Here is a 25,998-nt window from a genome sequence, read left to right as displayed (position 1 = left end):
AATGTCTATGAATTCTAGCTGATTTCTTTGGAAAGAAACTAAATAAAATGAGCCCCACCCCATGTGGTATCCATTGCTAAAGGAATTGTGCAGCATTATGCTTTTAGTAAAACTGCTATGGGGGGCTTATATCAGAATTTTTCATATGTGAACATTTTGCAACTTAAATATTATTTTCCACAATACAAGAAGGATTACAGCTCAGTCAGCCTCCTTTGAGCAGACATATGGGTAAGGTCTTCATTGCTATTGGAACAGCTGTCAAGCCTGCTATCAATTTAAAAAGCCAACTGTCTGGGTTATTATAAATATATGATTTACTATTTAATCCTATATACCAAGATCACATTCATATATGCTGCTAATTAAGATAGATTAACAGCTACGACATGATTCTGTAGAAAATTATGAAACTCACACACATACATTAGCTTTGCTAGTTTAGTTAAATGTGAATTTTATCCTGAAGGAAATTTGTTATATTTTATTATTTGTATTGCTTTTTAAATTCCTGCAGATTTTTTAAAAAATATTTTGTATGCAGTCCAGTAGCATTTCTACCCCCCACTCCCAACTTCAAATCCAGAGCTGGTTCCAGGCATGGCGATGTTGCTGTGATGTGCAAAAATGTTGTAGAACAGTGTTTCTAACCTTAGCGATTTTAAGGTGTGTGGACTTTAGTTCCTAGAATAAACCTACTCTTCTCATTTCTGGTTGAGATATTCTGGGAGTTGAAGTCTACACATCTTAAAATGGTTAAGGTTGGTCTCTTTAGAAGGAAACAGAACTGTAGGCATCTCCCCAACCCGGCCCTCCAAAAAGTTAATTGTCATAAGAACATCAGGATATTATGCAAATAAGGAACTAGAAGTGGCAATATTGTACAACTAAAGTATTTAAGAGGAAATGAAAAGATAGAGGGGTGTATATATCTATATACATCAGTGAATGAATCAAATTGAGGAAGTAATGAAGAATAAGGTGGAGGACAGGATTTATTCTAAAAATAAATAACTTTTCTTCGTATTGGCTTATGAATTGTATGCCTACTGCTTTAAATCTCTGCCTGTGTTTTTTTTAACTGTTTTACGGATATTAATCAGTCATAAAGAGCCAGTTTAGTGGTTAAGGCACCAGGCTAGAAAGTGGGAGGCCTGGACTTCTAGTTCTGCCTTAAACACGAAAGCCAGCTAGATAACTTTGGGCCAATCACTCACTCTCAGCTGAACCCACCTCATACTGTTATTGTGAGAAAAATAGGAGGAGGAGGAAAGTGTGTTGCGTATGTTTGCCACCTTGAGTTTATTTGTAAAAATAATAAAGATGGAATACAAATAAATATAAAATAAAGATGGGATACAAATAAATAAAATAATATTTCTTTATGCTGTTTATTGATATACATTGAGGATACATTAAGATAAAGTAAAGTAGTATGCTAGATTATTTGTTAGCTACTTCCTTCTGGCCAGATTTCCCCCCCAGTTAGCTAATCCAAACAAGCCACATTTTGCCTATAAGGAGAACAACTGGAGATGCATCTTTCTATGCATCTATCAAACCAGCTTTCTTTTAAGCTGTGTGAGCTAGACTCCAAGCAAATTGTATTCTTTCAAGATTCAAAAATGTGTGTGGTGTTCTTGGTGCTCTCTGAGCCTGGTTGTTTTCTTGTAGACATTACCCAACTATGTAACATTATCAGTGCTAGGTGCATCATGAGAGCTACCCTGTTTCCCCGAAAATAAGCCCTCCCCTGATAATAAGCCCAATAGGGCTTTTGAGGGCATGCGCTAAAATAAGTCCTCCCCTGATAATAAGCCCAATAGGGCTTTTGAGGGCATGCACTAAAATAATCCCTCCCCTGAAAATAAGCCCCCCTCAAAAATATTGCAACACAGCAGCAGTCATGAGGTGACCACACTTGCTGCCTCCTGCACCTCAAAAATAATAAGACCTCCCCGAAAATAAAGCCAAGTGCTTATTTTGGGGAAACAAGGTAACAGTGATGATGTTACCTAGATGTGTGATGATACATCTGTAAGGAAATAACCAAGCTCTGAGAGCATCAAGGGGAGCACAGTTCAACCCTGAGCTACAAAGATTATCTTCTATTAAAAACAGGTGTTCGGTTTATCTGGAACAAATACTTAGATTGGTTTCAAAAGAAAGAGACTGAATATGCAGTTCCTTATAGCCCACCTTCCCTGAGGTGCACCTTCTCTTTGTTCTTCTCAACTCATCTCAGTCTGCCTTTCCCCCCCTGTCTGCAGGAAACTGGATGCTTTCATTTATGATGCAGCTGTCCTCAACTATATGGCCCGCAAGGAAGAAGGTTGCAAGCTTGTCACCATTGGAAGTGGGAAGGTCTTTGCCACGACAGGCTATGGCATTGCCCTGCAAAAAGGATCCAAATGGAAACGGCCCATCGACCTGGCCCTGCTTCAGTTTCTCAGCGATGGTAAGACTTCATGGATCAGGTCCAGGTTCTAATGGAGGACACTGGAATTGAAGTGGAAATCTGGGTTAGAAGCAAATGATGAATTGCGTGGTGGAAAGAAATGTTGTAATGGACTTTTTGAAATATATCAGTGCCTAAAAGGAAGAGTATTATGCATTATTCTAGGTGCATACTCTCAAGTAGTGTCACTGGGGATTTTTATATATATATATATAGCCCATTGGACTGTGAAGAGATCTAGAAAGAAAGAAAAAACAAATTTGATTCAGAGTACCTGTAAATTTGCATGTAGCATGCCAGGAGCTCCTTAAAGCAAGGTAGGCTCTTTCTTAAGATTGACAAATTCAGGAAGATGCACAACAACTTTAAGGTATTTGTGAGAGGTGCTATAAGTGGGCCCCTGCATGCTCTAAATCAGGAGTGTCAAACTCGATTTCATTGGGGGTTGTACTTGACCTCAGAGGGCCATGGTGGGCATGGCTAGCTTGAGGTCACTCATGTCGGGGGACACCTGTGGTGGCCAAGTGCTAAAGCAGGACTTCCCTGAGACCCTTCCTCATTCTTATTTTAATCTTCCTTCCTTTTTTTCCCCTTCCCTTTTCATTCTTCCTTCTTCCTTCCCCTCTTTCCTTATTTTTTCTTCCTTGCTCTCTTCCCATCTTTCCCTCTTTTTCTTTATCTTTCCTCTTTCCCTTTCTCCTTTCCTGTCCCTTCTTGCATGATCAAATGCAAAAGGGGAAACATTTTTCCTTTTGTTTTGTTTTTAGTTTGTTTGGTTAGCCCTCTGCCAGTGAAAATGGAGCCTGGGGTATGTGTGCACAGGCCCACCCCTCAGCTCCATTTTTGCTGGCAGAGCCATCGCAGGCCAGTCCTTTGCTGTTTCCAGGCCTGCCTCACAGGCCGGATCCTGGCCACGGGCCTTGAGTTTGACACCCCTGCTCTAAATCATATGTTGCCCTTTGGAGCCAGATCTCCATGCAGCCATTTCCCAAACTGTATAGCCTAAATTGGTAATATCTTCTGCTGTGGAGCATCTGGTATCTATGTCTAACATCTATATTTAAAATAATTCCTAAAATTTTAAGTTGAAGGCTTATGCATGGTCCACATTCTCTTCTCAGATTGACAGACAGCAATCTACATCATCTGTCTGCCATCAAATTGGATTAAGCAGCATTATTGTGATAAGAAAATATTTCTTGTCTCAGCTAGAAATGGGGTATAATGCTATTTCTCGGTGCACATATTCTTTTTTAAATACTTTTTTATTAATAGGTCTTACATATATAGTAAGAAGTATATTGAAGGAAAAAAGATATAGCAAATGTGAAAGAGGAAGAAAAGAAAAGAGAAGAAGAGACAAAGAAAAAAGGAAATGGAAAATAAAACATGAAAAGAGATATTAAAAATGACTTCCAATTTTCCTCTCAGCAGTAATACATACAATTCTAATCAAATCTCTCTCCAAGATTTCATCATAATCATTATTCCTTTTAATCATCTAAACCATAAGTCACAAAATCATTTTCTTTTTTACGCAAAAAAAAAAAAAAATCCATAATAGGTTTCCAGTGGTTGATGAATGTCAATAATGACCTTTCTCTAATCAAAGAAGCCAATTTAGCCATCTCAGCAAATTCTGTCAATTTCATCTGATGTTTCTCCATGATGGGTAATGCCGAAACTTTGCACTTTGTACATATGATAATTGCCATAGTAATCATATATTGAAATAATCTTCCATGGCTCTTTTTAAACCATTTATCCTTTATCAGTGTCATAAGGAAAGGTTCTGGCTTCAGTTGAATGTCTAAAATCCTCTGTACATACTGAAATCATTTTTTTAGTTTTTTTACATATCTCTCAGGCATGATAAAATGTGCCTTCAAGTTGTTCACATTTCCATATATTTGAAATGCCTTTATACCTTCTAGATAATTTCTCTGGTGTCATGTACCCATAATACATCATTTTTACAAAAATCATCCTTAAGATCATAATAATGTAAATTTCAACCTTTTTGACCATATATTGATAGATGGATTCATCTGTATATTATTAGCCCACTTTAAGATGCCTTCTTTAACCTGCTTTTCTTCCATTTCAGATTTCAAGAAAATTGTACATGTTTTAGCAATTACATGTTCATCATCGGTACACAATTGCACTTCAAATTCTGTCTTCCTTTTCTTTATACCATGTCTTTCTATCTGTTTTAAATCTTTTTGATAACTGTAAAAAGAAAAACCACTGACAACCATATCCTACTTCATTAGTTGCTCACTTGATTTAATGTTAAATTCCCCTTGTGACTCTCCCATAATTTCTAGTATGTTAACTATTTGTCTTTTGTTTGTAAAGACTAGTAGGCAAAATGTTTTTTGTGCTGAGATCCATAGAGATGTTTTGGGGGCACAGTCTTGCTTTATGTCTATTACATATTCTCAGTGTGGCTTTTCAAATGAAATGATTTTTAAAATCCACATTAACTTTATTGTAGCATAAATATACATGCTATCCTTACCTTAGTTCATGTGTTTCTAACTCTAAAAGTCTTTTCTTTCTCAGCAACACCCATTCTCTCATATAAACAAACAAACAAAAGCTTCAAAATACAATTTCAAAACTGGGAAACCCAATTCTCTTCTTTCCTTTGTGTCATGTTAGCACTTTGTATTTAAATTGTGCTTTTCTCCCTTGCATACAAATATAGATAGATGATAGATCTATCTATATATATTGTATTTGTACTGATAAATAAATAAAGGGAGACTAGTATAGATCTATTTCGAGCTAATTAGCTCTCATCAGCTAGCCATACCCTTACTGGGATTTGAACCTGGGCTGTATGATATTTTAGGCAGGAGTCTTAGCCACTAAGCCACAGGCTCACCTCCTTATCAGTTGAGCCAGGGAAATAGGTATGTATTTGTGTTACAACCCCTGGTATGCCTAAATATGGGAGGAAGGTCACTACTCCCTCTTTCTGTCCTTCGGCTCATCACAGAAGACCATGCAGGCAGAAAACCATATTTTATTTTTATTTTTAATGTTTATATAAGATGTTCTTCTTAATTTCATTCCATGTGTGAACACTATTTATTTTGAAATAATATACAGTCACAATAATACTCCGAGTATTTTACTTTTTCTCAACATTAAACTTTTACTTTTTCTCAATATTAAACAATAAATAGAACTTTATCAGTTCTACTTGATCTTCTGTTTTCATATTTTTTGTTAACATCTTCTGTTTTCCATGCATTGATTCTAAACTTTAGTTAGCACTGATTAGTTTCATTTAACACACAGTAATTATTCATTTACATTTGCAACCAAGATTGCCAAATATAAGATTGTATTTTTCTTCTGCACTGTTTAAGTCCATGTTTAGTTTCTTTCAGATAAAATACAACTGGTAAATATCAATTTGATTTACAAGTAGAGTGTAATAGAAGCAAATGGATATTGCTGCAGTAAGCTGCAAATGCAACTATCTTGTACTGAAGAGAGAAACAAGGCACTAGCTGCTTTACCTTCAGCTAGCAAAATTCAGCTTTATTTCAGTTTAAAAATGAAAACTAAGTTTTTATCTTCACTTCTCAAACATTCATGATACTTGCATTTTTTTAGTGCTGCAGACTCAAAATCATTATAGCCGATGAAAATCTATTTTTGAAGATCCTAAATAATTGTTTATGGAAAGGGGCCCCTTAGTGGCCTCCTTTCTCCTTTTACTCTCAGCATTTGTCTCATTTCCACATACTCAATCCAATTAGTCCTCAAGTTATAAGGGCATTGAAAAAAGTGACTTATGACCATTTTTCACATCATTGCAGCAGGATCAAAATTTAGATGCTTGGCAACTGGCATGTATTAACAACAGTTGCAGCATCCCAAGGCCACGTGATCACCTTTTTTGACCTCCTGACAAACAAAGTCAATGGAGAAGCCAGATTCACTTAACCAGGTTACTAACTTAACAATTGCACTGATTCGTTTAACAACTGTGGCTAGAAAAGTCATAAAAAGAGCAAAATTCACTTAACAACTGTTTTGCTTAGCAATGGAAATTTTGGGCCCAGTTTTGGTTGTATGTCGAGGACTACCTGTAACCTCTGTGATCATACACCAATTACTTTGTTAACCAACCGAGATAAACAACTTCTGGCTCTGCCACCCCAATTTTGCACCATGTCTAAGCTTCAAGTTTTTCATGGGTGGGAATTACCGTTTCATTCCAACTCCCTAACACCCCTGACAAGAGTGCCGAAGTACCATGGAAGTCCTTTGCTTGTCGTTGCCATGGTTACGCTATTTAGACATCATTAAATAAATAGGCAGAACTTTAAAGTTTGATGGGAAGTCTGACACTGATTGGATGCCAGTTTCTCTGTTCAAACATTGGGGTTCACTCATATGACACTGTTTGCTGCTGAGGTTGAGAGCAGAGAGAAGAATTACTGGGCAGTGTTAAGAGTGAGTGAAAGTTTGAGGAGTGAAAATGTGATACTATGGAAGGGCCTTCCAATATTGCTGTGGTCCCGAATCAGCTTTCCCAGTTGTGTTTGTGAATACCCCTGGCTGATTTCTCTAGCCATCCTATATAGCTCTCAACTTACAACAGTTCATTCAGATTGTTCAAAGTTACAACGGCACTGAAAAGAATGACCTATGAATATTTTTCACAATTACAACCTTTGCAGCATCCCCATGATTATGTAATCAAAATTCAGAGGCTTGGCAGCCAGTTCATACTTATGACCATTGCTGTGTACTAAAGTTGTGTGATCCCCTTTTGCGAACTTCTCACAAGCAGGTTCATATTTGGGGAAGCCATATTCACTTGACAACCGGGTTACTAACTTATCAACTGCAATTATTCCCTTTATATGATGTTTTTATATTCTTGTAAGCTGCCATGAGTTGCCATGTGCAAATAGGCAGCAATATAAATCTCATAAACAAACAAACTGTGGCAAGAAAGGTCATAAAACGGGGCAAAACACTTAACAAATGTCTCACTTAACAACTTTTTGGGCTCATTTGTGATCCTAAGTCGAGGGCACATGCTTAAGGAAGGCTTGTGTGAGACAGTCACTGCTACTTGGTCATTTCAGGCCTTGGCAATCAATTTCTGTCCTGAACAAGAGGATTTGCATTTTATGGAAGGAAAGGACAGGGGAGAAGGTCATCTGCGCAGTCTATTATAATGGTATTTGACAGTGACTTTGGGAGACAAGAGGAAGAGCTGCAGACTAGACAACAGCCAGCCTGATAAACAAAAGTCTGAATCTGAAGGAGGAGAGTGGAGAAAAGTATCTTAGAAGGGACTGTCCCTAGTTTTCAGTAGAATAAATGTACAGGATTGGCGAGATACTTTCAGACTTGAGTCTTTTGTTCTAACTTTACAATAAAGGCAGTATAGTAGTACTCAAAACAGTTGGTGTTCTGGACCACCTCAAAGGGATGACACCCAATGTTTTCTACCACTGCCCTTCTTTGTTTCAGATGAGATTGAGCTCCTGGAGCGCCTGTGGCTGTCAGGGATTTGCCACAATGACAAAATAGAGGTGATGAGCAGTAAATTGGATATAGACAACATGGCAGGGGTCTTCTACATGCTTTTGGTAGCCATGGGGCTGAGCCTGCTGGTCTTTGCCTGGGAACATCTCATCTACTGGAAACTGCGCCACTGCATGAGACACACGGGCCGACTGGACTTTCTACTCGCCTTCAGCAGGGTGAGTTTTTAAAAGAGTGTGCAATTCCCATATATACCCCACTGCTGTTTACTTCCTTCTGCAGACTTCTTCCTAGCTTCTCTTACTTCTCTCCTTTTATCTAGAGCTGCAGGAATTCTATGATTGCATTGCTCAAATATTCCAAGGAGAAATGGATACAGAAATCAGCAGTTTTAGAATTTTATGGGTTAAAAAACCCATAGGTTTCTAGAGGCTTGGGAGGATGTGTATGTATATAGACAGTGGGATAAGAAATCTCATAAACAAGGGCAAGGAGCTCACCAAGATTGAAAGCACAAGTGTTGCGTCTGACATTACCTAAAACTAAATTATGCAAAGGAAATCAACTTACTCAGGTTTGCTTGTTGTATATCATTTGTACAGAACATGGAAGCTAGCTACTTCAGATAAGAATCAGCTATTTTTAGGGCATGCATTCCTTCTTCTATCTTTCTCGATCCCATCTTTATCTAGGCATGTCTACAGATGTACATAAATTGAGTAATAGTCCCACTTTTGAAGCCTATACAGCATGTTTTGGTCACAAAAGGACATCTCTTTTCTAAGGAAAACTGGCTGTAGTCATCTGTGTTTGCAAGCTAAAAAATTAACTTGCAAACCTAACTCAGTTGTTAGCGCCTTTAATGTAAGAAAAAACAACCCTACTTCTCAGCATTTTAAAAAATTTGCACTTCTTTTTAAATTAAGGCGGACGATTAGCATGCTGTCGAATAAATCTGTTTTCATTCAACTTGAGGGGGGGGGGAAACTGGCTAGCTTGCCTAAAGAACTGGTGACATGCTGATTTGTACGTCTATCAAATGTAGTGACACACTGGGAGAAGGCAGATTCGCTCCCAGAAATGGGGAGCAGAGGAAGAAATGCATCAATCAAATGTTAATGTGATGTTAGCCTGCATCCTACAACTCCATGGCTCTATTTTTTTTAAGGGAAATCTAGATTATTGGTGATTAATTTCTAAAAGGTTGGGGACAAGGAGAAAGGTATAGTATAGCCATTATTGTACATCATGTATACAGTGAAATTGGTTTTAGCCTCACTGGTGCAATCCATGACAATAAATACAAACAATATAAATGGTATAAAGAATAATCCCTATGCAAGTCATTAGGAAAAGAAAAAGAAAGAAAAGAAAAACTAGTCATACATTTCCACATGTACATGGAGTGATAGCGCTTGTGTTTAAGAGTCTGACAGGCCATGGAATAGAAGCTATCGATTTGATTTTGTAGCCAAGTTTTGAGCTTTTATAAAGACCACTAAAGGAAGCCTAGGCGGCCTCAAGCTTTGATGTGGTTTTAGAGGAGCAACAGGTAGTCCTTGACTTACAACCATTCATTTAGTGACTGTTCGAAGTTACGATGGTATTGAAAAAAGTAACATGACTTTTTTTCACACATGACCATTGCAATATGCTTGGCAACTGGCATGAATTTATGACAGTTGCAGAGTCCTGGGGCCATGTGATCACTATTTGCAATCTTCCCAGGGGCTTCCAAAAAGCAGACAATGGGGGAAGCTGATTTTGTGGTCTCTGTTAACGCATCAATGACTGGGGAGACAGCTTCTTGCAATAATTGTTTATTAACACCAACTATGTAAAACAGAACAGAACAAGCCCCGTCTGACAGCTATTTATACTGGAGCTGTCGGACGGGGAACCAATAAGAGGGTTGCATTTGTCCTGCCAGCCGGCAGGTGCGTATGGGCCAATCAGGGCTTCTCCTGTGTCCCCGTGCCTCTGCAGGACACAACACCCCTTCCCCCTGGATTGCGCATGCGTAATCCTGTAAATAAGTAGGACGCTGGCACGTGGACACAAGTCGTCTTAAAACGGGTGTGTCCGTCGGCCTAGGAGGAGTGGCGAACTGGTGAAGTGGGCGAATAGGAGCCACGGTGAGGACAGGCGGACCAGCCTCCACCACAGGAGTGATGGCAAACGTTAAGACAGCCGACGAGATCGCAACGGGCGATGCTGGTTGAGTCAAGGAAGTTTCTGTAATTTTTGCTGGCAGGCGGCGTCCGGGTTGATGGCAGGAGTAGGTTTGGACAGCAGGCAAGGGGCCTTCTCAGCTTCGCGGCGGCGCAGTTGATTTATATGGTGGTGCCACAGTTTCCCATCAGCGAGTTGGACCCTGTAAGAACAGGGCCCGGTTATCTCTGTTATGCATTATCTCTGGCAGCCATTTGGGATCACCTGCGAAGTTCTGGGCAAATACCCCCTCACCCACCAAAAAAGACCTAGGGGTTCCCCCAGGCAGAGATCAACAGGGTGGTAAGCAGGGTGGAGATGATCCTGAGTCTGCGGCCCATTAAAATTTTGGCAGGGCTAGTGCCTGTGGTAGGGCAGGGCGTGGAGTGTTGAGTGCGAAGGTAGGTGGTGATTTTTGGTGGAGCAAGGAAGCTGGCCCATGCATTTGAAGGTTTCTTTGGCAGAGCGCACAGAACATTTGGCCAAGCCATTTCCAGCAGGGTGGAATGGGGTGACCTGAGCGTGGCGAATGCCCAGGCCTCCCAAGTAAGTTTGGAAAGCATGGGAAGTAAATTGAGGGCCATTATCTGAGACTAAGATGTCTGGCAGGCCGTGAGTTGTGAATAGGTTGTCTAAGATTTGAATGGTGGACCCTGAGGTGGTAAAGCGCATGGGGAAGAGTTCGACCCATTTTGACAGGGCGTCTACCACAATAAGGAAAGTGTGGCCTTCGAGGGGACCCATGAAGTCAATGTGAATGCGACTTCAGGGTGCTATGGAGATTTCCCAGGCCCTGTGTGGAACGGTGGGAGGTGCCGCGCACACACACTGGCAAGCACGGCATTGTTGCACCCACCTGGAGATGTCGCTGTCCATGGAAGGCCACCAGACATAGCTGCGGCCGAGGGATTTCAGTCGCACAATGCCTGGGTGGCCCTCAGGGAGGCGGGTTAAGATGGAATGGTGGAGGGCGGGTGGAACAACAACACGGGAGCCCCAGAGTAGGCAGCCCTGCATGTCAGAGAGCTCGTCCCATCTATGGAGATAAGGTAGGAGACCAGGGTCAGAGAGACCCGGAGGCCAACTTCTGCGCATAGCGTCCAGCACCTTTGAAAGGACAGGGTCCTTCAAAGAGAGCTAGGAGATGTCGGTGACAGTCAAGGGGAGGTGTAATTCCTCAATGAGGCAGATAGACATAGAAGGGGCTGGGTCGGAGACAAGGGTAGGCAGAGGGCAGCGGCTCAAAGTGTCCGCGTGCCCCATGTGTTTGCCTGGCCTATGTGACAAAGTGTAGGAATAGGCGGCTAAGAATTCTACCCATCGAGACATGCGTGGGGAAAGAATGGGAGGGGTAGGTCGATTTCCAGCGAGATACCTAAAAGGGGTTTATGGTCGGTTAGGAGGTGAAAGGGACGGCCATACAAATAATGGTGAAAACGTTTTACACCCACAACAGCAGCGAGGGCTTCTTTATCCAACTGGCTGTAATTATGCTCAGGTTTGGATAGAGTGCGGGAGTAAAATGCAATAGGGGCCTCTGAGCCGTCAGGGTATGAGTGGCCCAAAACAGCCCTGACCCCAAATGGGGAGGCGTCACAGGCAAGAACGAGGGGTAAGGTGTCATTGTATTGAACTAAAATGGGGGCGGAAGTTAGCAAGTGCTTGACAGCTGTGAGCGCATGCGCCTCACGGCTTGTCCAGGTCCACTGAGTGGAACTGTCCAGCAGTCGATGGAGAGGCTCTGCAACAGAAGCCTTGTGGGGTATGAAGGAGGAGTAAAATATTAAGAGACCCCAAAAAGCCTGTAATTCGGTCTTATTAAAAGGGGTAGGTGCCGAGATGATTGCGTCGATTTTAGATGGTGTAGCGTGGATGCCATATTGGTCAATTTGGAACCCCATAATTGGCATTTGGAGCGTTTTAAATGGAGGCCTGAAGTGCGGAAACGGGTTAAAATGGCCCGTAGTTTGTTGACGAGTCCAGATCAGTCAGGAGCGGCAATCAGGACATCGTTGAAATACGGGACGACCCCGGGGATACCATGGAGCAAACGCTCCATCAAACTTTGAAAAATGCCGGATGCCACGCTAATGCCAAATTGAAGGCGGCGGCATTTGAACGCGCCACGGTGAGTGACAATAGTCTGCACAGCCATGGTGGCGTCATCAACAGGGAGTTGCTGGTACGCCTGCACAAGATCTAGCTTGGCAAACACCTTACCCTGGCCCAGAGAGTGCAAAACGTGTTGCACGACTGGCACTGGGTAAGGGTGAGCCTGCAACACCTTATTTACTGTCAATTTAAAGTCAGCGCAGATCCGTATGGATCCATCTGGCTTAAGGGGAATTACAATAGGCGTCTCCCACTTGGAGTGGTCGACTGGCTCTAAAACCCCTTGGGCAAGGAGCTTATCTATCTCAGCATCGACCTTTCCTTTTAATGCAAGGGGAACCCGGCGAGCCTTAAGGCATATGGGTGCCACCTGAGGGTCCAGATTCAGGGAAATAGGTGAGCCGTTGTAAGTGCCTAAGGAGGGGTGGAACACATCAGAAAATTCATCAAGTAAGGATTTGAATCCATCACCCAGGAGGGTGGAATGGATGCCAGTAATAGAGAGACCTAATGCCCGGAATCAATCTAGCCCCAGTAAGGAAGCGAGAGGGCCCCGGAGAACAGTGAGGGGCAGGCGACCCAGAAATTGGCCATAGCGAACAAGGAATTGGTAGTAGCCTAGGACAGGAATAGGGTTTCCTTGATAGTCCTTTAAACGGCATGTGGAAGGCAGCAACCGGTTGCATTGGAAACAAGGAAGGAGGCTGTGCAAGGTGTGCCAAGAGATGATTGATTTTGCAGAACCAGTGTCCAGTTCCATGGAGCAGGGCTGGCCTTCTAAAAAAATCTGGAGGTGTAGCTTACCACGACCACCCAAGGGGGTGGATGCAGAGTCGATGGCCCACTCGGAATGGGTGTCTTCAGTGTCACCAATGGCAAAACAATTTTGGCGGCGTGTAGGTGGTTGGAATGGAATGCGGCGGGTGGACGAAGAGATGTCACCGGAACGGTGGTCTGGGGCGGAGGAACGGCAGGCAGATGCGATGTGCCCCTTTTTGCCGCACTTGTAGCAGATAGCAGATTTGAATTTGTAGGTGGAGCACAGGTGTTTTCCCCCGCAGCTTAAACAGCTTCGGATGTCGGGTGGAAAGGAACTGCCCTTGTGGGACAGTAGTTTGAGGCGATCAATGGCGAGGTCCACGTCTGACTTAATTGAGTCGGCATCATGTTGGTAGTGGACAGAAGAGGTTAGGGAGGAAGCCGGAGTGACCAGTTGGTAATGGCGAATTTCTGAGGTAGATTGATCAGCCATTTCTGAGGGGCGAGCTTCATCGATAGCGATCTTTAAAGAGAGCTCAGAGCGGGCGAGTATGTCTCTTTGTAACCTTAAGTCTTTGAGCCCATAAATGAATTGCTCGAGGAGTGACTCATCCAAGTCGCCGAACTCGCAATGGATGGCGGCAGCCCTGAGGGCGGCAATGTAATGGCTGATGGATTCGCTCTCAGACTGGACACATTTTTGAAACTGCTGTCGCCGGGCAAAACGGGACGGGGTAGGAGCATAGTGGGACTGCAGCTAAGTGAGGAGCTGATCCCAAGGAATGGTGTGTACCAGGATAGGTGCGGCTAGAGCCCGCGCTGTGGCGAACATGTCAGGGCTGCAGTAGTTGAGGAAAATGCCACGCTTTCACTCCAGGGGAAGATCAGTGAGATCGTGACCTTGGAGAAAACATTCGAAGTGTTCAAGGAAAGCATCCCACGATTCAGGACGATAGGCGGCAAAGACGGTAACGGTGGCCATAGCAGATAGGTGCGGAGGTTCTGTGGAAGACACCTTTGTCGCCAGTTTGTGGTCTCTGTTAACGCGTCAATGACTGAGGAGACGGCTTCTTGCAATAACTGTTTATTAACACCAACTATGTAAAACAGAACAGAACAAGCCCCGTCTGACAGCTATTTATACTGGAGCTGTCAGACGGGGAACCAATGAGAGGGTTGTATTTGTCCCGCCAGCCGGCAGGCGCATCTGGGCCAATCAGGGTTTCCCCTGTGTCCATGTGCCCCCGCAGGACACAACACCTGGATTCGTATAACAACCCATAGTCCAAAAGGTTGTAAAATCAGGCATGACTTACTTCCATTTCCAGCTGTAGTTGTAAATCGAGGGCCGTCTGTAGTTTTTATTTGCATATGTCAATCGCTTTATAAAACCAATTAAAGGTACTGTTGGCTAGTACTGAAATTAAGTTTAAAAATGGTGGGAAAGAGCCCGTTTATCCACGTGGCAGAAATCCGATCTCCCATTTGATTTCTCTGCTTGCTGTCCTTATCTCTTGTAATCATAACTATCTAATTGGATTTCTTCCTTACCCTACCCTCATTTCTGCTATTCTTCCTCTCTGCTTCTCTCCATTAGCCTGGCGATCTTTCTCTGCAATCATTTGTCTATACTAAAGGGCAAATTCAACAACATGAGGAAATGGTCTCTATCAGTAGCAGAAGGTTGTTTGTACAGGAAAATGATCTTTCTTAGCTTCAGGGTGGAAGGGTTTACATTGGTGTTCCCATAACTGAGTTAAGAGAGAAGATGGGAGCTTGTAGAGATTTATAGCAGATCTGGCTCGGGAATCCTGGGAGTTGAAATCCACCCATCTTAAACTTGCCAAGGTTAAGAAAACTGACATACAGGATGCCCTTGACAGACAGAGAGAAGACCCAATTTGACAATCAAATTGGTTGGAGCTCACATGGGCAGTCCTTCACGTATGACTGTAACAGAACTTTCTTATTACAGTTGTAAGCCATGACAATGGTAAAGCAGCAGGCCACTAACCTGATTTAATGACCTTGCTTTACATTGGTCATTAAGCCAATACCATGTTGTTAAGTGAACCACATTTTCGCTATGGGCTGGTTTTGCCAAAAACTTGTATTTCCTTCAAGTTTTCAGCAAGAACATTGTATAAAACACTTTCATATGACTGGGATGCAGCAAATGACCATAACACGCAGTCCACTTGCCAAGCATCCCAAATGTGGTCATGTGGGGGCCACAGGTCATCGTAGCTCTGGAACTGAGCTGGGGAGATTTGTTGGTACTCTGCTAAGTGACTGTTTGTAAGTCAAGGACTAACCTATACAAAATAAGATAACAGATAGTCCTTGACCTATGACCACAATTGAGCCCAAAATTTCTGTTGCTGAGTGAGATATTTGTTAAGTGAATTTTGCCCCATTTTATGATCTTTTTTGCTACGGTTGTTAAGTGAATCACTGCTGTTGTTAAATAAGTAACAAGGTTCTTCAATGAATCTGGTTTCCCCATTGACTCTGCTTATCAGAAGATCACAAAAAGGGATCATGTGACCCCAGGATCATGTGGCCGAATTTTGATCACATGACCATGGGGATGAAGCAACATTTTTCAGTCCCATTGTAACTTTAAACAGCCACTAAATGAACTATTGTTAAGTCGAGGACTACCCGTACTTAAAAAATGCCTCAGAACCCCTCTCTCCAAATTCATATGAAGATAAAAGGGAAGTACAAGAACTATAGCTGTTCTAACAAAAGTAGATCTAGGCCTACAGAAACCTACAGCTTCTTAGTCTGGTCTACTTTATAGGGCTGACCAGATAAAGAATTCCAGTTCTTTTAGAATTCATAGTGCTACCTTGGTACATCTTGACTAGGTATGTTATGCAAGGGTTCATTAGGATGAAGCTTGTCAAACTGGGGATTTGACATAAAGACTCAAAAAAGATAAATTGGCTGAGGAATTTGATACTGGATTACTGTGCTCAGAGTAAAGCTGTTGGGTGGCGGAGATGACATAGGAAATGGACAGATGGGGAAGAAGTGATATGGTCAGTGAGAAGAGTCACTTATATCTCATTGAAATTCTTAAATTGCATTTAGAAGAAGCTAATTGTGTAAAAGTGGGTGAGCAGTGATTTATATTGTCATTATTATTATTGTTATATGTCAAGAATTATTGCAGGTAAATAAAAAGGTGTCTTAACTTGAGTTAGATCTCCGGCTCAGCTAGCTTGGATATCAGCAATCACTGTGAAGGCAGATGTTTTTCCAACCTATTCAAAGATTATGCTGAGAACTCAACTTAGAACTTTCTTGGCAATACAGATAGTTCTTAAGAAGAGATTGGAAAACTATTTCTCTGAAATGGTGTAGGATTTCCTGCTTGAGCAGAAGGTTGGACTAGAAGATCTTCAAGGTCCCTTCCAACTCTGTTATTCTGTTACTTATGAATGTTTATTTAATGACTGTTCAAAGGTAAGATAGACATCCACCCTCATGTGATTACATTAACAATTGGTCCATATTTAAGACTGTTTGTAACATCTCACAGTCATGTGACTGCAATTTACAATGTTTTTTGCTGGAAACTGATGTTTATTTCCAATTTTCTGAAAAAATGCCAATTGGGTACAATGGGTTTGCTTAACGATTGCTGAAAAAAATGGTTATAAAATCAGGAACTGACAGGTGGTGACCTGCTTTAACAATCACTATGACTTATGAATGTAATTCTGATCTTAATTATAGTCATAAATTGAGGACACCTGAATTTAATTGTCCTACCTGCCCAGGTGTCATTTTAGCAAACACTATCTTGTTCAATTTTTCCAGTGCATTTTCTACACTGTAGAAAGTGTATACTTGCTACAGGTAAAAAACATAGCTATAGTTGAAGAACTTAAATATATATTTATATATATTTCTCCCATTTCTTCCAGGGTATGTATAGTTGTTGTAGCAGTGAAGACCCCAAAATACCAGACCAGCAGCAGTTGCCCATCCTGAATCACACCTACGGACCATCACGAGGTGTACCCCCAGCTCTGCCCAGTCCTCCTGGGCCTCCACTCCCTTGTTCCAGCTTCCTGCCTCGTGAACGGCGCATTGTGGAACGGTGGCGTCATGCCCGTAGCCCCAACTGTTACAAGGATTTGTACCCCCCTACACCTGCAGAACTTCCTACCACTAAACCGCCACGCCACAGCCTCAAGAGTACTTTCTCGGATGGCTTCCACCGGTTCTATGGCCCCATCGAGCCAGAAGGGCTTTCAGATCATGTCAGTAGCAAAAAAATGGCACCTTGTCAGCTCTCCCCCCCACAGCCTTCCCGCGGGCTGGAAAACCCTCCATCCTACTTTGCTATAGTGAGGGAAAAAGATTCTCCAGATATGCCACCAGTGGCATCCGGTTGGCAACGCAAATCTCTCCGGGGTTTGTATGAAAGTTTCCAAGCAGGAAAGGCAGCTGGCCGAACTTCCGAGGTGAAAAAATATGATGGTCCTTCAAGCAGTTATCCCACCAAAAGCCCTTGTGAGTTGGAAAGGAGCACTTCCCGGTCTTTTGGGAAAGAGCGAACCCGCTACGGCTACACCCGGCTGTCCTATGAAGATGAACGTTCCCCACCGGTCCCCCGTTACCGACATGCTGAGGAATCATCTCTGCCACGAGCTGAGCCAGAAGCAAAATGCCCAACCACATCAAGCCACGAGAGGAGCTCCCGGGCTCACATCTGCCGCAGCCATTCCCACCCGCTTGCCGTCGGTGCCAGTTTGCGCAACCAAAGTCATTATGTGGACTTTTCAGACTCTGATTCTGACATCTGTGAGAGGGATAGTGATGGTCACAGCTGCTGGTACCAGTCACCAGATTATTTCTGCACCTACCCCTCCCGAGAGAGGCAGCTGTTTGCCACGCACAAGCCTCTGCACTACTGGTCGGCTGACAAATTGGCCAAATGCCATGGGTGTCACGGTCCTTGCCAGCACTGCCTGAGCCTAGAAATGCTCCCGCCACCCACTCCACCGTGCCGCAAGGAAGCCTTGCATTATTTGAGCTGTTCGGAAGAGCATTTGGAACGCCGGCTGGACTGGGAGCATCGACACTGTAGCCACTACAGCTGCCTGGTTCCTCGGCATCGCCACGGCTTCCACCGACGCTGTCACCATCATTCTTGTGAGATGGGGCCAGGTGGTGGAGTCCTCCACCCGACCTCCCGTAGTCTGGAGGACCTCAGTTCCTGCCACATGATGCGCTGTGGGGCTTCCCATCGACACCAGGGTGGCTTCTCTCCGGAGTGGCTGCCACGCCGGGTGAGTCGAAGTGGGGAGCTTTTTGCCAGGCGTGGTTCGGCTCATTTCTCCAGTCTGGAGTCCGAGGTATGACCAGCGCCAGGTGGGGCGGGCATGGGGGAGGGGTAGAGAAAGACATTTAAGATGAAATAAGAGGAAAAAAGACTGAATTGTGATTGAGACTCAGAAGGTGGAGATGGCACCGTGGCCCAACTCAAGGAACAAAGGCAATACCACGAAGATGGCCACGGAGCAGGGGATGCAGATCAGGGCCACCAATGAACCCACCAAGGGCATGCTGCCAGGATGCCACCAAGAAGAGATGACATAGTGTCATATCTCCCTGCCACAGGAGGGGAATTGTTCAACCAAAAGAGTATCACAGATAAAACCACAGTGGGGACTGGAACCACTAATATTCTCATTAAAATAAAAAAAAAACCTAGAAGGGAGAACAGAGATAACATCTCAGAGAGAGGAGCAACACTCTGCTACTGCTACCCCAAGTGCCACCAGAATAGCCCCCCTGACAAAACACCCAATCCCTTGCACCAGCCAATTTGCAGCGGGGGGTGGGGTACAGGGGAGCTGTTCCCACCTGCGTTTCCATAACAGACCTTTTATATCCAGAAAAAGGGCTTTCCTGCCACTCTGTGGCACATCAGTGGGGTGGGGTCCTCTGGTCGGTGGCAATGGGCTACTGCAACAGCAGGGCTGCTCCTCTTTGAACAAGCACCGAGTAAGGGTCCCAGCAGGTGGGGTCGACTCCCTGTCCTCCCACAGATTGGCAGCTGGAGCAGCCAGTGCCATCAGGCTCCAGGGCAGGGGGTGGATGGTGGAGGGCCCCCTCCACACTACTGTTTGGACCTTGCGGTGGGAAAGGATGTTAGGAGACAAAACTGTGACTTTGTTCAAACAGAAAACTGTGATATTTTTTCCTGCACATTTTCCTCTTCTCCCGTCTCACTTTCTTTGCTCTTCTTGTGCTTACCTTTATTTCTTCCCTTTCTCCATCGCAAATATAAAAATTGCAACCATGGGCCCCCTTCGTTAGGGAAATAGCAACCCACGGCAAACAAACACCACCTCATAGGCAGAGACATGCAGACGCATCCGTTTGTGTGCTGCTATGGACGTAAATAAGTAAATGAAACAATCGCAGCCCCGCACTTCAGTGCATCCCAACTGACTCATATCCGAAAGAGTCTCTTTTCACAAACCTGAACCACGTATCCACCAGTGCACTGATGCTCTCTCCCAGCTAAGAGAGCGATTATAGAAAATGGTAGAAAACAGGATGAGGATGCTCTTCAATTGACTGAGAGGGCACAGCGCTTCAACTGAGCCAAACAAAGCCAATAGAAGAAAGATCTGATGCAATAGATAAAATGCTGGATACAGTCATTTCCATCTACTCTCTTAAGCTAATTGCGCAGGGTTTCTCTGTGCACACTGGGGGAGCCCAGAAACGGAAGATGTGCACGGGATTGTATGACTTACCCCACCGTCCCTTGCTTGCAAGGCATGGTTCTGCACTTTTGTGTGGGGAAACTGAGGCGGGCTGCTGCTCTTGCAGATTGTTTCTTGTGCTTCTTCCCCTACGAAAGGGGCACAAAATCACCGTGCAGGTAGTCCTCGATTAACGACCACAATTGGGACTAGAATTTATGTGGCTAAGCAAGGCAGTTGTTAAGGAAGCTGCACCCAGTTTTATGATCTTTTTGCCACACTTGCCAAGCGAATCACAACAGTTGTTAAGTGAATCATACAGTCATTAAGTGAAACCAGCTTCCCCCCATTGACTTCGTTTGTCAGAAGCTGTCTGGGAAGGTCGCAAATGGCGATTATATGACTCCAGCATGCTGCAACGGTCAAAAATACATGGAGCCAAGTTTTAATTAAATGGCTATGGAGAGGCTGCAACAGTCATAAGTGAGAGGACCGGTCAGAAGTCACTTTTTTCAGTGCTGTTGTAACTTTGAACAGTCACTAAGTCAAGGACTATCTATATTTAAGAGTGCTCAGAGGAATGGAAATGTGTCTTCAAATCCCAAGATCTTGATAGAACTCCTGGAAATAAACAGGCATGAAATCTGACTTCGGGTGCCAAATGTACCAGACACAACTAAGAAAGATCCAGGATTTTAGAGAAATGTGTGCCGTCATTGATTGGTGGAACCTACTACAACAGATGTGATTAGCTGCCATTGTTGCACTTTCTCAAGGAGTGAGAATTTAAATTAAATGTCTGGAAAACTGCAGTATGAATGATAAGTAGGTATGATAGGAGGAAGTATGGAATGACAATAATCCAGGAATCAGCGAGGATTGAAAGTGCTACAAAAAGCAATGTTATTCTTTGCTTCCAGTGTTATTTAGAACTTTTCTCTAGCATGATGTAGCATGAATCCTAATCAAGTTCAGGGAGATATAAGATTGGATGGTGTCATCAGGTCACTGCCAGATTTCTGTAAAATAAATCAAGGATCCTCAACTTTTCTGGCCATTTTTGGGCTATCATAAGGACAAAGGACTAGTCATTCAGAAGTGTCTGCCAAGGTAGTATGAACCATCTCTCCTCCTCCGCCAAGACTTCAAATGGAACAGGCCAGACAAGGACATCAAGCAGGGACTATAAAGAATGGCAGTGGAAAACCTTTGAGTGGGGAGAGCTCCTTTTTAGCCCAGGCATCGTTGTCACCAAAGTAATTTATTAGCGATCCATTTTTTCCTGATAACCTGATAAAAATCTGTTAAGAGGGAAAGTTTTTTGCTTTTGGACATTGTTCGGGCAGGAAATTCACAGACATAAGCAGAAGAAATATTCAACATCTTCTTTCTTTGCATTCATTTTGTGCTAATATTACCTTCCTTATCAGCCCTATTTTTGGTCATTTGGTATGGCCCTTCTTTTAACACCTAGCTCATGAAATGAGCACATCCATTTTTGAGGTTTATTCCAAGCTCTCGGTTTCCATTTCCATAAATAGGGCAATCAGAGGTTTTGCCAAGGAAAAACTTGTGTGGAGGTGGGGGGGAGTCAGTTTTATCTTTATTTCAGAAGTTGTCATCAACTGTCCCTGTCCCTCCCTCCCCCCGCCACAGGCATTGGATCTGCCCAACTCCTCTTTCACTGTGTTTGAGCATATCTGTACGCAATTCTAGGCAGGCTCAGTATTGTATTTGGGGTCAGGCTCAGATTTAGATATCCTGAACTTTCTTAATATTTCTGGCCCATGTAATTGGAAGAAGGCAGTTCAAAAGAGTAAACTATGTCTGAAGATAGGGGTTTCTCCAGATTTGGAGGTAGGAATTCACTAAATGGATCCTCCTTAAGTTGGTGGACTTTGATTCTGGGCCTTGATAAGGAGCAGCTCCAATTAATCTACTGTTTTATATTTTCTAAATTGCTCTTAATGGAGCATTGCAGGGAGGAAGGTGGATTTAAAATTCTCATTTCCCAGAGTAGTGCTTTGATTGCAAATGTAGCCATTCGGAGTAGGGGGCAGGCCTCATTTGATGCTTAATGCTGGTTTGAGTCTGCTTGCCAAAGTCTGTCAAGCTTAGTAGGATTCTGGAGGAGAAGAAGGACGAGACTCGCCTGAGTTCGTGCTCTTTCTGGGTAGAAGACTAGAAACAACAAGACCGCCAAGCGAATACTGGATTCTTCCATCTGTGAACCTTCAACAGATTGCCAATTTAAACTTGCCTCAGTGCAGAAGGAGAACCAAATTTCCACACAGTTTCTGCCTCTCAGACAGGACTCCCTGGGCTAGATAGGCCATCAGTCAGTCTTAGTAATCAGATTCTCTCCTTGTGCCGTTCCGGAGCCAAGCGATGCCTGTTCGCAGGGCCTTGTTTGAAGCGTTGCACTTCATTTGAGCCTCTTAGTCAGAACAGGAGCTTGACAAATTGAGAAAGATGCAGAAGGCAGCAGCAAGGATGATCAAAGGTCTGGAAGAGGCAAGTTATACATCGAGATGCTGAAGGAACTGAGGCTGCTTAGCCCCAAGAAAAATAAAATGTAGTTGTTGGAGAAAGAGAGACCTGGTGGCAGTTCTCACACCTGTTTTAAAGTGTTGGAAAAGAAGAACCCATGAAGGAGACACCAAAAAAGATGCTTTTAATGAACTGGAAGGTGAAAGGAGGCCCAAGACATGAGATCTGGATGTGTTCCTCTCATGAACATCAGTGGGATTCATAGGAAGCATTGATCTCATGACATTTTGTCACCAATAATGAAAAACACAGTGGCGTCAGTTGTTCCCCATGCTCCCACCATTTTTCCTTGAGGTGCTTGTGTTCTTGAAAATTAATAGAGTCCTAAGGGGAACGTAAGAGGAGTAAGACTGTTTCTGGGAAAACCAGCTGGTCCTGGCACACCCCAAACTACTCAGCCATAGAACATGCTAAGCTGGTGGGGCGCTGGCTTTAGGAACAGGACATCCTGTCTCAGGGCTGGGGTTGGGTCAATGGGTCTGCAGAGTCCCACCCAACCCTCCAAGTTCTCCAATACAGTAGCAGCAAGAGTGGCCCAGTGCCAGGTGCCACAATAATACACTGTCACTCCCAAACTGGTGCACACACTGCCAAACAGTGAATTGTAAGAAAATATATTACACACACACACCCTCCCAGTTACACAGCCACAGTCAAGCACAAAGGCATACAAGCACACGCCGATCATGCCAGCAGACAGAGTAGTCCACCTCTGCAACTGAAACCTACATTGCACCAAACGGACTTAGCGTGCGGTTGAAAGGAGCCTGCACAGCAAAAAAAAAAGAGGAACTGCAGTCAATGTCACAAGCACAGCGCCTCCATCCTCAGCGCAGGAAGGCAGGGTCACTGTCAACCACCCATGCATACGCTCTACGCTGACAGTGCATTCTCGGAGAGCGAGGACTGTGGCTCTCTCGATGTTTTCCCTCTCATGAGGTAAGTGTGTCCCCGCTGTCACTTGTGAAATGTAGCAAAAGATTTCCTTCCGCTGTGCGTCCCTGGGTCTGGACTCCGTGTCTTGTGTGAAGTAGCCCCTTAGTCTATAGCAGCCAAGGATGGATGGTCATAGCACCCCAGAGAGGACCAGCTTGGATGCCAGCAATTCGTTTCGTGTCCCATGAACTCAGAGGATCCAGTGACACTGCAGTAGGAACTGAGAAACCGTAGCCTATTTGAAAACGTGGCAGAAAATGCACTTCCATGATGTACATCTCAATCCTTAATTAAGACAGAGATACAACCATACGTGGAAATCCAGAGCCACACACACACACACACACACACACACACACACAAATGCCCCTTACATATAGACACCCATCCAGAAATCCATAATTTCTGCCTCACTCTCCCAATTGTGCTTTTATTCTCTTTTCTCTCTCTCTCTCCTTCTCTTTCTCTCTTTCCTCGTGTCTCTCGGTCCCTTTTCCTAGGGGGGGGCAATTTAGTAATAACTTTAGAAATGCTGTTTTAGGGAGCGGGTTAAGGGGATGTGGGTGGTATTTCTTTGAGCGGGAGGGGTTTCGCTGGGGAGGGATCATGGGGCAGTGCCCCACACTAGAAGGGGCAGGGCTTGGGTGGGGCAGGGACCCAAGAATCCAGATTGGGGGTGGGCCCGGGGTTTTCGATACTATTTTAGGGTGTTCATAAGAAATAAAGGCTTTTTTAATCCCGCTCAGATGTTGACTTGTGTGGTGTTTTTGGAGTGTGCGTATCAAATAATCATTTCTTTATTTGACAAATAGTTCAATTTTTCTTTTTCCCCTGCAGTCTTTGTTCCCTTTTCCCATTTCCCCCTCCTGCTTAGTCCTTTCCAGTGTCAACAATAAGCAAAACAAAAGAGCAAACAGAAAAACTGTGTAAGCTTTGTTAAATCCTGTAAAATAAGCAACACGCGACTTCAGTACATGTTTTAATTATGTAGCATCTAGCTTTTCTCAGTAGTGAGTTTAAACTATGCTGATCTGGATTTTTATAAAATTGGCACAGCATATTTATGGTTAAACATGCCTCATTCATCTCTGAAAAACACAGTGTAGCGTACTAAGACTTGGCTTCCCTTAGAAGAGAAAACTCATAATTACAGTATATTAAATTTGTAGTCCTCAATTTACGGCCATAATTGAGTCCAGAATTATGGTCATAAGTCATGCCAGTTGTTAAGTGAGTTATAATGTGACCATGCCAGATATATGACCTTTTTTGCGGTGTTTGTTAAGCAAACCATCATAAAGTGAACATCATGCTGTTAAGTGAATGCCACAGTTGTAAAGAAAACACTGATAATTAAACAAACCTATTGTCTGCAAAGGGTGCTTTTTTTGCCAGAAACTGAACGTAAGTTTTCAGCAAAAACTGTTGTAAATCATAACCATGTGAGCACGGGGTGCTGCAAATGGCCCTAAATAAGGACAAATTGCTTAGCGGGTCAAAATATGGTCATGTGACCAGGGAGGCAGCCATCAGAATTTCAACTCCAGGTCATAAGTACCTTTTGGGGAGGTCCGTAATAACTTTGAACAGTCGCTAAGCAACCGATCATAAGTTGAGGATTATCTATGTCCATTTTTTAATATACAGGATGTATCAAAAGTCAGACCCCATAGACAATTTATTTTATAAATTATATTGCATGTTTGAATTGGTTGCCATTTCCTCTAACAACTTTTCTTGTTTGACGCATTATCCTTGAGCATTCTTAAGAACAGTAACATTTTCTCTGATGCTTGCAAATTTTGATGTGATGTTCTCCTTCAGATCCTCTGTTGCAATGTTTTTCAGCCTCAGCAAGTTTAAGATGTGCGGCTGGGGAATTCTGGGAGTTGGAGTCCACACATCTGAAAGTTGCTGAGGTTGAGAAACAGTGGTCTATTGGCCTGTGGGGCTTGGCTTTTGTTGCACCCTGAATACAATAAACAAATCATACTGGAAGTAAGCAGATTATAAAGGTAGCATGACATCGGTCAGTTCTATATAAAATTCTGCGCAAAAAACTCTCTAGCTCTAGCCATTCTTCATTACAATAGAAAAGCCTCTTGAAGTTCTTTCTGATTATCTGCATCTCTGTCCAATTCAATTATGTCACAATTTCCTTTGCCATTTAATTTCCTGCAGAGTACTGAGAGCCAGTCTGGTCTAGCGATGAAGATGCTGGCCTAGAAATCAGGAGACAGTGAGTTCTAGTGCTGCCTTAGGCATAAAAGCCAGCTGGGTGACTTTGGGCCAGTCACTCTCAGCCCAATCTGCCTCACAGGAGTTGTGGGGGGAAATAGGAAGAGGAAGGAGTATTCGGTATGTTCACCACCTTCTGTTCTATATGAAACAAAAGAGAAATTTTTTTAAAGAAAGTGGTTACTAAAAGCATGGTAAATTATTTCATCTTTAAAAGAGCATTATTGTTCACTGCCATTAACACATAATTAAGATGGCTCAATCAATAACTGTGGTCTTGTCTATTCAAGCTCTTGGGCATATCCCACAGTGTATGACGTGCATGTTATTTAACCCATAACTACAAACCATCTTGGCAATTAAGCCATCTCTTCTCTTGGAAGACCAGAGTTAAAGCTCAATGGGTTTAATCCATTGAGCATTTTAATTCCCTGGCTACAGACTAGAGCAGAGTGCTAAATATTATTCTCT

The 25,998-nt window shown here is 43.3% G+C and overlaps 1 protein-coding gene across 1 annotated transcript in view; it reads left to right on the top strand.

The window, feature by feature from the left end:
- The window catches only part of GRIN2D (glutamate ionotropic receptor NMDA type subunit 2D), a gene marked incomplete at its 3' end in the record, with an annotated part of 64,019 nt that extends 45,572 nt beyond the window's left edge, over nt 1-18,447 (top strand). The window contains exons 12-14 of the mRNA XM_081932970.1: nt 2,271-2,458; nt 7,970-8,202; nt 17,005-18,447. Coding sequence (XP_081789096.1) covers nt 2,271-2,458; nt 7,970-8,202; nt 17,005-18,447 — 1,864 coding nt within the window. The remainder of the gene's footprint in view (nt 1-2,270; nt 2,459-7,969; nt 8,203-17,004) is intronic.
- Nucleotides 18,448-25,998: the final 7,551 nt, after the last annotated feature.

The sequence above is a fragment of the Natrix helvetica genome (assembly GCF_964273705.1).
Source record: "Natrix helvetica genome assembly, chromosome: Z".
NCBI lineage: Eukaryota > Metazoa > Chordata > Lepidosauria > Squamata > Natricidae > Natrix > Natrix helvetica.
This window is presented reverse-complemented; position numbering and strand designations above follow the sequence as displayed.